The 13,383-nt window shown below is 40.9% G+C and overlaps 1 protein-coding gene across 2 annotated transcripts in view; it reads right to left on the reverse strand.

The window, feature by feature from the left end:
* Positions 1 to 13,383, reverse strand: part of IQUB (IQ motif and ubiquitin domain containing) — a 78,382-nt gene that overhangs the window by 22,330 nt on the left and 42,669 nt on the right. For both annotated transcript variants that reach the window (XM_070423819.1, XM_070423820.1), the window contains exon 8: positions 2,409 to 2,584. In XM_070423819.1, coding sequence (XP_070279920.1) covers positions 2,409 to 2,584 — 176 coding nt within the window. The remainder of the gene's footprint in view (positions 1 to 2,408; positions 2,585 to 13,383) is intronic.

Genomic DNA, 13,383 nt, shown 5'->3' on the forward strand with positions numbered 1-13,383 from the left:
AGTAGACTAGTCTTTTCTAGATGAAAATATTTAAAAATTTGAAATGACAGTAACTACATGTCATTGTATAATATCTGAAATATATACACTATCTAATGTCTGAAATATAAAATTATAAAACGATTGTTTCTCATCTCCCCCGGCTTTCCTCCATGAGCATGCATTGATACTCTGTGATAAACTCTGTGCTAAGATGTGAGGATACAGAGACAAAGATAGCTCTGGCCTTCAGAAGCTCAGAATCTAGGAAGGATGCAGACATCTAAACAGATACAATAAAAACTGACCACAATGTTCTAAGAGAGAAGTAAATAGTCTCATGAAAGCATACAGTCCAGGCTACAGTAGGAGGATCAGTGGATCCTTTCTCGAACAAGGGGCGTCTGAGCCTGTTTGGAAGGGTGGTTAGCTGGCTACGGAAGCAGGAAGGAAAGGATATTCCAAGTAGGCGCAACACTAGATGCAGGAGCATCAAGAGCACGTGATCTTTCCAAGGATGTGCACATTTCTGAGCACGGCTGGAGCAGTGTGGCTTTCGTGTGCAAGTAGAGATGGCAGTGGGAAAACAGGGTGGGTGAGGTGGGCTGAGAATCCATTATTAAAATCTTTGAGCCCTAGCTGGTTTGACTCAAAGTGGATAAAGCATCAACCTGTGGACTGAAGGGTCCCAGGTTCAATTCTGGTCAAGGGCACATTCCTGTGTTGTGGCTCCATCCCCAGTAGGGGTTGTGCTGGAGGCAGCCAATCAAGGATTCTCTCTCATCCTTGGTGTTTCTATCTCTCTCTCCCTCTCCCTTCCTCTCTGAAATCAATAAAAATAAACAAATTTAAAAATGTAAAACCTTTGTTCCCTGAACAAAGTGAGGAGGGGCATGGGCAGAGTGGTATTTAATGAGGTCACTATGGTAGTGACAACCGTATGGATAATGGAGGAGGGAATTGCAAAGAGAGACTGGACACCAAGAGCCTAATTTGGGGACATAGAGTAATCCAGAGGAGGAGAACATCAGAATTATTTAAATCAGGGGCAAGATCACACACACAGGACAAGCATCTCATGACAATCTCCTGGGGGCAAAAGGGCAGCGAGAGAGACGAGCTGCCCACAGCATACCCTCAGACGCCCCTATCCCTCTGTGTTCCAGCAGGACCACAAGGCATTCCACAAGACTCAGAGTAGCTGCGGTTCTACTCTTTGCCTATGTGGATACATGGGAAGTCATCAGAGTGCCATGAAGGAGCCATTTCCTTACAGGCAGTGGTAGTGGGTTTAGAAATGAAGCGGTAAAGAATGGAGGAGATTATTAAAATAATAGAACAAACAGGTTGGTGGCTAAATGGTATGTCAAGAATGATGCTTCCTGAAGCAACTGAGTAGATGATGAAATATTCACAGAGATAAATGGTGTGTGTGCTACAGAATAGAATAAGGTTGGAGGTGAGGGGTGAAGGAATGGTGAGATGATATGACTTAAGAGTTGACGTGAGGTGGACTCTTGGGACAGTAGGCAATCGGGTATGTGATCTTGGGAGCCCCTAGACAGGTCTGGCCATTTTTTACCATCACATCCAGCCTGGAACTATAGGGAAGTCCAGGATTCAGGTAGTCGTTAAGACCAGAAGAAAAAACTCAGATCAAACAGGAGAGTGTACAGGTAAGATAAGAGGAAGGCATTTATAGTATCAAAAAAAATACATTTTTTGAGAACAAATGCTCTCAAACAAGAATCATACAAACTAGAATCACTAGACTCCGTACAGGCGAATATCTTGAAGAGCTCCATTCATTTTCTTCCTGTAGCTGGTTGGCTTTTAATTGTTTACAAAGATCAGGTTTATAAAAGAAAATTGGTCACTATGGAAACAGGCTATTCAGTATCAGACAGTGTCACCAGGAAAGGGTAATTACTTTAGTTTTTCCATTAATTGTATGTTTTCATGGTTTTCAATAATCATGTATCTTTTTGGTCAGAAATATTCCATCAGTTAATGACCTGGTGAGCAAGAGAAAAAACGCTAGTCTATAGCTATTTCCCTAGGTTGCTTACTCTATGGGCACACCAGAAATGAAATTTTGTGAATTTCATACTCCATATTATCAGGGGGTGCAATTCATCCAATTCCTATAGCCAGCCTAAATCTAAATGAACAGTCACAAGGAAAGTGTCTCCATTTTTTTTATTCATGGTTGAATCCCTTTTGTTGAAAACACATTAATTTCATGTTACTTGTCCGTCATTATTCTAGGCTACAGTTAAAATGTAAAGATGCATCAAAAGTAAAAATAGAATTTTTAAAAATATGTCACCAAAATGCTAAACAAAATTCACGCAAATTCTTAAAATGTAAATCTTACCTGTTTTACGCTAAGGGTACACTGATGTTTAAACAAGTGTCGCTGCACTGACCTTATTCAAAAAAGTTTGTATGATGGCTTCCTGGTTGGCCAGGTAAGCGATGTGTCTGTACCTCCCAATGGAAGCAATGATTTGGGTCTCTTTTTCCAGAAGTTCGCACAAAGCAACTTTCCTCTCAGCGCCACAGAAAGTCTGGTTAATGCATTCCAGTTGTTCTTGTCGCCAGACTAGAGGAATAACATGAGAGACTCCTGAGGTTTTAAAATCCCACAGCTTTTTACCACCACGTCCTGACAAGCAGTATTTTATTTCTGTGTCAATTTCAATAAAATTATACATGAATGGAATCACTCATAACGTACATCTGACATATGAAAAAATAGGACGAAAAAGAAGCTGAGAGGCTTAAAGCAATAAAAGCAGTCAGACAGACAGAAGCCAGAGGAAATCGATACAGAGAATGTCACCGTAAGCCTGTAGTAAGCTTGCTCGCGGGTTCCTGCCGCAGCAGCAGGTCTGTCTTCACCCATGCACGGTTACCTAACTTCAGCTCCGCTCGAGGTACCCTCCCCGCTGAACACATCAGATACGCTAAATGCTCTGTCCCCAGCCTTTTCTTCCAGACATCTCAGTCTCCTCTCTCCTAACCCACACAGGAAGTGTGGTTTCAAGGTATAGCTAGATCTTGCCTTAATGTTCTTCCTATTCTAATGGCTGCCCTAAAAAAATCATTTTTGTAACTTTGCCATTTACTTCATCTCCTGTTTTCCTCCCAACCCCTATTCCCCTCTTTCTAATTAAATGAGCCATATAAATGACAGTTGCTGACTATGTGCCAGACTGTCCCAAATGCTTCCGTGAACTCATTTACTCTCCTGACAAACCAATGCTTAGGTGCTACTGGCATCCCCTAGTTTATAGAAAAGGGAACAGGAAAAGAGAGACTGTGGGGCTTGCCTAAGGAGCCGGGACTCGAACATTGACAGTCTGACTCCGTGGTCCACACCTTGCCTGCTCTCTGCCTCTTAGAAGCATGCCATCCTTTCAATTGTACAGTCCTTTTCCATGCGAACTGACCGTTGGTCTACTCCGGAGACCCGCCTTGACTTAAGTAACCATCTAATCCTTTCCTCTGACATAAAGGTAATGTGTTATTACACTGTCAGGATGAAGTTACAAACTCCCATGAACTGTACTGTGGACAAAGAACCAAACTTTTTCTTTTCTGAACTTTCAATAACCTAGTTCACATTTATGGTTAGAACACCTGCCAAAATTCTTCTTTGCCAGTTCGAAATACTCAACAGCCATTTTTAAATTTAATTTAATTTAATTTAGTTTAATTTTTTCATCACCATTTATCTCCTCTACGCCCTTTTCCACCTCCACCACCACCTCCCCGGCTGCAATCACCAGTGCACACTGCTGTCCATGCCAATGAGTCCTCTCTTTTATTGCTTTTTAGAGAGAGGGAAGCGAGAGGGAGAGAGAGAAACATTGATCAGTTGCCTTGAACATGCAATCAACAGGGGACTGAACCCACAACCTGGGCATGTGCTTCAACCAGGGATCGAACCAGCAACTTTTTGGTGCACAGGATGATGCTCAACCAACAGAGCCACCCTGGGCAGGGCTCCACAGCCATCTTTGAGCAATTATTATTGTGAAAAGAACTCTCTAAGGCTGGATGGTACATACAAAAGTGAGAAAGGCATGCATACTCCATTTTGAAGGGACTAACGGTGTCCTTGCCGCTCCCCAGTTGGGTAGACTGTAAAATCCTCCCATCAGGACAGAATTTCTGCTTCTCCTTCCATTTCTCTTTACCCAAAGCCTGTCATTTTGTACCATTAGGCTTAAAGACTTCCTTTGGGTGCAGCTCTTCCTTTTTTAATTTATTTTTTTCATCATCATTTATCCCTTCTATGCCCTTTTCCACCTCCACTGCCTCCCCCTCACCCTCCGCAATCACCAGTGCACACTGTTGTCCATGCCCATGAGTTCTCTCTTTTATTTTTTGCTTAATCCCTCAGCAACCCCCAACATCACCCCATCAAGGGGTACATTTCTTGACATATAAGAGTACTTTCTCTATCGTCTCTTAGTTATGATTTAATCAAGTAAAATATACTCTTCCTTTGTTATATTCCAGACATGGGTACTTTCTCATCATGTTACAGAGATATTGCAAAATCTATTACATTTAGAGGGAGAAACCAAGATGGCGGCATAGGTGAACACCGGAAATTGCTGCCTCGCACAACCACTTCAAAAATACAACTAAAAGACAAAACAGACATCATCCAGAACCACAGGAAGGCTGGCTGAGTGGAAATTCTACAACTAGAAGGAAAGAGAAAAGCACTGAGACTCAGAGGAGGTGCGGAAGTAAAATGCAGAGGTACGGAGGCGCACGCTGAAAGGGGTGGCAGCTGAGGACGCGGTTGTCTTTTTCCATCGGGAGGGAGTATCAAGCTCCAGACATCTCTGAACTCCAGTTCGAGGTGAGTCTCTGGGGACCCAGACTCATACGGGGAGAAACTTGACTGTCTGACATCAGGCAGAAATCGAGGGCAGCTTTCTCTCAGAGGTGCTTGCAGCTATTACCGGGACACTGAGACGCGGGGCCTTTTAGGGTAGGACTGGGGAGCAGCCATAGCTGCTTGCTCCACCCTGTTGATCCCCTGAGACCCCGACCCAACCAAGCTATGCACAGAGGCTTTTGCATATGAAAGGCTTGGCCCTTTGCAATCTGAAAATTACCTAACAAACTGCAGCTCGGTCAGAGAGACCCAGAACTTCCAAAAGAAGGCCCAAGGCCCCACAGTAGCTTGCATTGCTTCACAGCTGGGCCTCATCTGGGCACCTCCAAACCCCAAACAAAGAAGAGGAATCTCTCCATAGCTCCTGCTTGGTAGCCTCAGGCAGAGGCTAAATTAGCACCTCCTTAGAGATCCAAGAGCCAGTGTACCCAGTGGTTAGAGTGGGACCATCCAGATTACAACTCCTCAGATCCATAAGGGACACAATCAGGGGGCAGACTCAGTGAGCACCAAAGCCCCACTGAAGCAAGTCTTGCCCCAGAAGGGTGTCTCCAGCTCAGAAGTTCTCCCACTGCAGACACAGCTGATTCTCACAGCCAAATGGCCTGGAGGTCAATTCCTTCCAGTGATACCTACAACAATCAAGGCTTAACTACAACAAGACGGTGCACACAGCCCACAAAGGGGTGCACCAAGAGTGTCCACCTCAGGTAATTGGGGAGGCTTGAGCCACTGGGCCCTATAGGACACCTAACACAGAAAGCCACTCTATCAACACAGAGAAGCATAAAAAATGCGGAGACAAAGAAACAAATCTCAAAGGACAGAAATGGAGGAAAGCAAACTACTGGCTATAGAGTTCAAAACCACACTTTTAAGGTTTTTCAAGAATTTTCTAGAAACCACCGATAAATTTAGTGAGACCCTCAAGAAATCTAGTGAGACCACCGATAAATTTAGTGAGACCCTCAAGAAATCTAGTGAGACCCTCGAGGTTATGAAAAAGGACCAACTATAAATTAAGCATACACTGACTGAAATAAAGAATATTAAACAAAATTCCAACAGCAGACTAGAGGATCACAAAAATCAAGTCAAAGATTTGAAATACAAAGAAGCAAAAAACACCCAACTGGAAAAACAAAAAGAAAAAAGAATCCAAAAATATGAAGATAGTGTAAGGAGCCTCTGGGACAACTTTAAGCATACCAACATCCGAATTATGGGGGTGCCAGAAGAAGAGAAAGAGCAAGATATTGAAAACCTATTTGAAGAAATAATGACAGAAAACTTCCCCTACCTGGTGAAAGAAATAGACTTACAAGTCCAGGAAGCACAGAGAACCCCAAACAAAAGGAATCCAAAGAGGACCACACCAAGACACAGCATAATTAAAATGCCAAGAGCAAAAGACAAAGAGAGAATCTTAAAAGCAGCAAGAGAAAAACAATCAGTTACCTACAAGGGAGTACCCATACGACTGTCAGCTGATTTCTCAATAGAAACTTTGCAGGCCAGAAGGAAGTGGCAAGAAATATTCAAAGTGATGAATAGCAAGAACCTACAACCTAGATTACTTTACCCAGCAAAGCCATCATTCAGAATTGAAGGTCAGACAAAGAGCTTCACAGATAAGGAAAAGCTAAAGGAGCTCATCACCACCAAACCAGTATTATATGAAATGCTGAAAGGTATCCTTTAAGAAGAGGAAGAAGAAGAAAAAGGTAAAGATACAAATTATGAACTACAAATACACATCTATCAACAAGTGAATCTAAAAAATCAAGTGAATAAATAATCTGATGAACAGTATAAACCAGTGAATATAATAGAATCAGGGGCATAGAAAGAGAGTGGACTAACTATTCTGGGGGGGAAAGGGGTTTGGGGGATGCGGGAAGATACTGGACAAAAATTGTACACCTATGGATGAGAACAGTGGGTGGCAGGGGTAAGGGCAGAGGGTGGGGTGGGAACCGGGTGGAGGGGAGCTATGGGGGGAAAAAAGAGGAACAACTGTAAAAATCTGAACAATAAAGATTTAATTTTAAAAAGTCTATTACATTTATATATAATTTATATAATTAGAAATTATAGTTTTCTTCTATTAAAATGTCAGGTTACTTTAACACCCATCTCTGCACTGAAAGGTGAATATCTGAAGCCATAGTGTTGTTTCTGGCCCTCATCTATTATAACCAATTCCTTTCATGATTTCATGGCATCTAGTTTTACAGTTTTATCAGACCATTTCCTCTCCCTCTTAAATTTCAATCTAAAATCATCCTGATCAGGTCAATAACTTGCCAGTTATGTTCTTTTAAGAATCTACTGACCAGTGTGGCTCAGTTATTTGGACTTCATCCAATGCACTGAAAGGCTGCCAGTTCGATTTCCGGTCAAGGCACCTGCCCAGGTTGCGGGATTGATCCCTGATGGGGGGCGGGGCGGGGCATGCAGAAGGCAACCAAATGATGTTCCACTCTCACATTAATGTTTCTCTCTCTCCCTCTCCCTTCCTCTCTCTCTAAAAATCAATAAAAAAACTTTTAAAAAATAATCTACTCTGTACTTGTAGACACTGTATGGCTTGGTTTGTCCAATAAGAGGATTTGTAAATTTAAGAATTAAATTGTATTAAGAAAGTCCAGGAAATCTATGACTGATGAGTTTATCAGTTAAGAGTGGTAACCAAAAAGAACTTTTAAAAATTGAACAAACTCCATATACCAAAAGGTAGTATATGATTGAAGAGAAAAACTGAAAAATTATTTGCTTATGGAAATAGTAACTGAGAATATTTATCTCATGGTATTACCTAGATGTTCCCAGAAAGCAAATAAAAACTGAGAGGTATTAGTAAGCCTATTTTACTTCCTAGTTTTACATTAGAAACCTTTCAGTAATAAATTTAGGCCACTGGAGCTTTATTTAGGGTATTCTGCTAACCTCAAGAAACAAAATACTGCTCGCCTAGATTAATATTTAAGTCCTAGGTAAATATGGATATATATACATATGTGCTTTCAGGTACATGTATTCATATTACTCAGTTTTTATATTTTGCTCAAATTATTAGTATGACTTTTAAAAAGAAACCCACCCAATGAAGCTAATTAGAAATGAAAATATGGGCCTTAATTTCAATAAAATTTTCCAATAGATGAACAACCTCTCTGTAAATCTGTTATAAGGGATAGAATATGGCATCAGAAACATACCATGTCCCAACTACTTATAAGAAGTAGAAAAATACAGGAATCAGGAACAGCTGGACAAAACTAATTTTACATCTCATTTGACTGTTTCCAGAACTATACGTAGAAGCCATTGAGGAGAACAAGAGAGATTCTTCCTCCCCTTCATAACATATATGCTCCCTAGGGATGATTTAAAGAATGGAATAATGTATTCGTTTGCTTGGGCAGCCTTAACAAAGTACCACAGAATGGGTGACTTAAACCACAGAAGTTAATTTCCTCTCAGCTCTGGAGGCTAGAAGTTCAAGAGCGAGGTGGAGACAGGGCTAGTTTACTCTGAGGGCCTCTCTCCTAGGCTTGTAGAAGGCCGTCTTCCACTGGTGTCTTTATATGATCTCTCTGTGCCTGCCTGTTTCCTAATCTCTTCTTCTTATAAGAGCACTGGTCAAATTGCCTTACGTCCCATTCATAGGACCTCACTCCTTCTTAATTACTCCTTTAAAGGCCCTTTCTCTAAATTCAGTCACATTCTCAGACACTGGGGATCAGGAATTCAACATATGAATTTTAGGGGAAACACAATTCAGCCTATAACAAATATCAAAACCCTCAATATTTTGAAAGAAAATGATATTAAACAAGTTGGTTCATTTGAAAGAATACATTTATCTCCTTAACTTATCTTCTTTGACAAATGACCTAATTTCCAGAGTTTGAAGTTCAACTATGAAATGAAAGTATAAGACTAGTATCTAAAGTCCACACACATTCTAAACTTTCTGAGACCTAAATTACAATTTTCAAATAAAAATTAACAGAACATACAATCTTTATCCACCACTGGCAACTAATGTGCATCTTCTTTTTAAAATTCTCATCACAAAGTCAATCAATCAATCAATAAGTAAATAAATAAAATTCCCCTCACAGGCTGGAAGCCCGAATGAGGAGAATCTAGAAAGATTCAGACTGAAAGCCCAGGGCCAGATATGTAAATGGACTGAGCCCACTGAGTCTTCAAAAGCCGGAAATCAAGGTACCTTGACCAAGAGGTAATAGTTAGAGTCAAAAGACTCAGTTAACACAAGTCAAAACAAGTTAGAAGGGTTAGAAGATTCAATTCAATACATATTTACTAGATGTACCGAGCAAGGTCCTATCAGATGCCACAGGTGCAAAGGTGAACAGTAAAAAGAGAGCGGTGTGCACAGAGCATAACGGGGCAGGAAACGGGGCTGTGAGCTCTATCCATGCTGCCGGGAGAGGTTTCTAAAGATGCTGACGTCTGAGGTAAGAGTAACAATTGATATCAGTGGAAAATTAAATAGATAAAGAAGTAAGTATTCATTTTTATTACTGAGGGACAGATTATCTGGAGGAAAAGTTAAAACTTTGTATTAGGCGTTCTAATTCAAACTATGTTATTGCCACGATGAGCCACAAGAGGGCAGCAGTTCCAAATACGTACAGGAGTTAAGACTATGGACTGAAAACTAAATTATTAAGTAGAAGAGCGGTATAAATTATTGAGCTTGTGAACCAGAAATTTTAACTACCACAAAAAAAATTATTATTCTGAGGGCTTAAATTTAGAATTTTAGGGCTAGAAAAAAACTGAGGGATGTCTCTTTCATGCAAATTTCATTTGCTTCCATATAAAACATGTGTAAACGTAAAATATATTTGTTCTACTCTAATATGAAAAAATCTGTATAAAATTAATTACCACATAACAGTAACTTAAACATGCATAGGTCTTTGTACTTTTTAAAAATAGTTCCATAAATATAATATTTTATATTTTCTACTTTATAAAGTGAAGTAGATGGGTCAGAAATTATTAAGTTATTGTACTGATGAAGAAGCTGAGGCTTAGGAAAAGCAACTTGTGTAAGTTAATTCCACTAGTAAGTAGGAAAAGTAGAACCTCACTTAGCATATTTCCTATTATTTTGCACAGTTACCTGTTAACCAAACAAAATAACAATGGTATTTGGTTTATTCACACAGAATTTGGCATGTTGTTTGAATAGAGTTCTGCTCTAACAGAACTTTAGTTTTATAATTATCAGTAAGAGCTTTCACAGACAGCTTGTTAACAGTACTCTGTTTAACTACTAAGACTTAGAAATAACCTTTGTTTTCATCTGATAGAGCAAACAGAAATAGAAGCAAAATTTAAAGTAAAAAAGAAAGTATTTGCACAGGTTAACACTGAGGAGACAGGGGATGCAGATGTAGAAATCTAGGGAGCAAGCTTAACTGTTCCACTCGCCACATCCCTACAGACACTTAGTGTTACATGTGAAGCACATTTATTAATATTGCTGGTTGGACCTAGTGTTGAATTGTATCGTCTTGAGTAAGTAGTGTCTTGTCACACAGCTCTGTAAGTAGACACCTAAAATTATATTCAATTGGAGCGGAAACAGTGACTTGAGTAATAGAACACATAATAATATCCACGAATAGTATATAAAGTTATAGTAAAACACACTTGCTAAAAGTTAATGTTATGAATCATCATAGAAATCATATTGTTATTTCTTTGTATTAAAAAAAAACACTGTTCGATAGCCAGTTAGCCTGGAGGTCAATTCACCCCTAGTATTGCTGACAACAATTAAGGCTTAACTACAACAAGACTGCGCACAAAGACCACAAGGGGGTGCACCAAGAAAACATAAAAAAATGCGGAAACAAAAAAACATGACAGAAATGGAGGATATAGAGCTAAATAAAGAACCAACTAGAAATTAAGCACACACTGACTGAAATAAAGAATATTATACAGACACCCAACAGCAGACCAGAGGAGCGCAAGAATCAAGTCAAAGATTTGAAATGCGAAGAAGCAAAAAACACCCAACAGGAAAAGCAAAATGAAAAAAGAATCCGAAAATATAAAGATAGTGTAAGGAGCCTCTGGGACAGTTTCAAACCTACCAACATCAGAATTATAGGGGTACCAGTAGATGAGAGACAGCAAGATACTGAAAACCTATTTGAAGAAATAATGACAGAAAACTTCTCCCACCTGGTGAAAGAAATGGACTTCCAAGTCCAGGAAGCGCAGAGAACCCAAAACAAAAGGAATCCAAAGAGGACCACACCAAGACACATCATAATTAAAATGCCAAGAGCAAAAGACAAAGAGAGAATCTTAAAAGCAGCAAGAGAAAGAGACTCAGTTATCTACAAGGGAGTACCCATACGACTGTCAGCTGATTTCTCAATAGAAACTTTGCAGGCCAGAAGGAAGTGGCAAGAAATATTCAAAGTGATGAATACCAAGAACCTACAACCAAGATTACTTTATCCAGCAAAGCTATCATTCAGAATTGAAGGTCAGATAAAGAGCTTCACAGATAAGGAAAAGCTAAAGGAGTTCATCACCACCAAACCAGTATTATATGAAATGCTGAAAGGTATCCTTTAAGAAGAGGAAGAAGAAGAAAAAGGTAAAGATACAAATTATGAACAACAAACATGCATCTATCAACAAGTGAATCTAAGAATCAAGTGAATAATCTGATGTACAGAATGAACTGGTGATTATAATGAATCAGGGACATAGAAAGGGAATGGACTGACTATTCTTGGGGGGGGGAAAGGGGAGTGGGAGATGCAGGAAGAGACTGGACAAAAATCGTGCACCTATGGATGAGGACAGTGGGTGGGGAGTGAGGGCGGAGGGCGGGGTGGGAGCTGGGAGGAGGGGAGTTGGGGGGAGGAAAGAGGAACAAATGTAATCTGAACAATAAAGATTTAATTTAAAAAATAAATAAATAAATAAAAACCTGTTCAACCAAAAAAATAATAATAATTGAGGCCATTTTTAATTTCTAAAATTCTTCTGTGATCACAAGTGCCCAACGTCCCCACTTCCTGGCATCTAAGATAATAGAAAAACTCTCTGTCGCAGTTACTTCCGCTTCCGCAGGTATTCCTAGGAAAGCAGAAGCCAGAAAGAACGGCATCACTACACGCCTGTTTCCCCTTCATTCCTGTATGCATTCATTCCACCAATATTTGTTGGGACACGAGCTAAACACAGAAAAACAGAGATAATTTTTTTAAAAAAATCAGTTATTCTCTCCTGAAGCTTACAACTCAGTGGTGAAAATTAATGTTAAATAAAAGATGTATTACTACAAATTATGATGATATGAGTGAAAAATTCAGAGTGCAATGAGAACATGAGATGTAATAGGATCTCAGTCACAAAAGGCTTGGAGTGGGTGACATTTGAGCTGAGAGATGAGACAGGCTTCAAGAAGAACAGTGCACCTACTGCTTGTTCGAGTAACCGAAGCTTCTAATTGTGCCAGTGACTAGCATACACTGAATGAAAGAAATGAAGCAAAAAGTCAAATGTGTAGAAAACACATGCTTACATATTATCATTAATGGGAGGGAATCTACACTAATAAAAGAGAAAAATGGTAATTGGCGTATGACCGCTACCCTTCCGATTGGCTAATCAGCGTATCCTTATGCAAATTAACTGTCAGCCAAGATGGCGGCCGGCAGCCAGGCAGCTGGAAGCGAACGTGAGGCTTGCTTGCTCCCGTGACTGCAGACTGCAACATTCCCCGCCTGACTTGCCGGACTCTGAGCTGGCAGTTTGAAACATTCTAACAAATATAGCCGGCTGGGATCTCAGAGCTGAAGTTATACATTGTTTCGATTATAGAACGGCAAACAAACCAGCAGCGGAAGCCTCAGAGCTAGAGCCAGAGCTAAAGCTGGCCCAGAAGAAAAAAAAAAAAAGAAAAAAAGGAGTGGTTGGGAGCTTCAGTCAAAACCCCTAGCCTGAAAGCAGTCCTCAGCCCCTCACCCAGACTGGCCAGGCACCCCAGTGGGGACCCCCTCCCTGAAGGGTGTGTGACCAGCTGCAAACAGCCATCATCCCCTCATCCAGGCTGGCCAGGCACCCCAGTGGGGACCCCCACCCTGATCCAGGACACCCTTCAGGGCAAACCAGCTAGCCCCCAGGCCTCTATCCTATATACTAAAAGGGTAATATGCCTCCCAGCACAGGGATCAGCAGAGCCACGAGGCCTTCTGGCACCAGATCAGCATGACAGGGGGCAGCGCCCAAACCCCCTGATCGCCCTGCGGCTCTGTGTGTGACAGGGTGTGGCGTCCCAACCCCCTGATCGGCCCTGCTCTGTGTGTGACAGGGGGTGGTGCCTACCCCCCCACCCCCCACGGGCCCTGCTCTGTGTGTGACGGGGTAGAGCCATAACCTCCCCATCGGCCCTGCCCTGAGTGTGACAG

Source organism: Myotis yumanensis, unplaced genomic scaffold (assembly GCF_028538775.1).
Source record: "Myotis yumanensis isolate MYYU_CA2020_CCGP unplaced genomic scaffold, mMyoYum1.0.hap1 SCAF_9, whole genome shotgun sequence".
Taxonomy (NCBI): Eukaryota; Metazoa; Chordata; class Mammalia; order Chiroptera; family Vespertilionidae; genus Myotis; species Myotis yumanensis.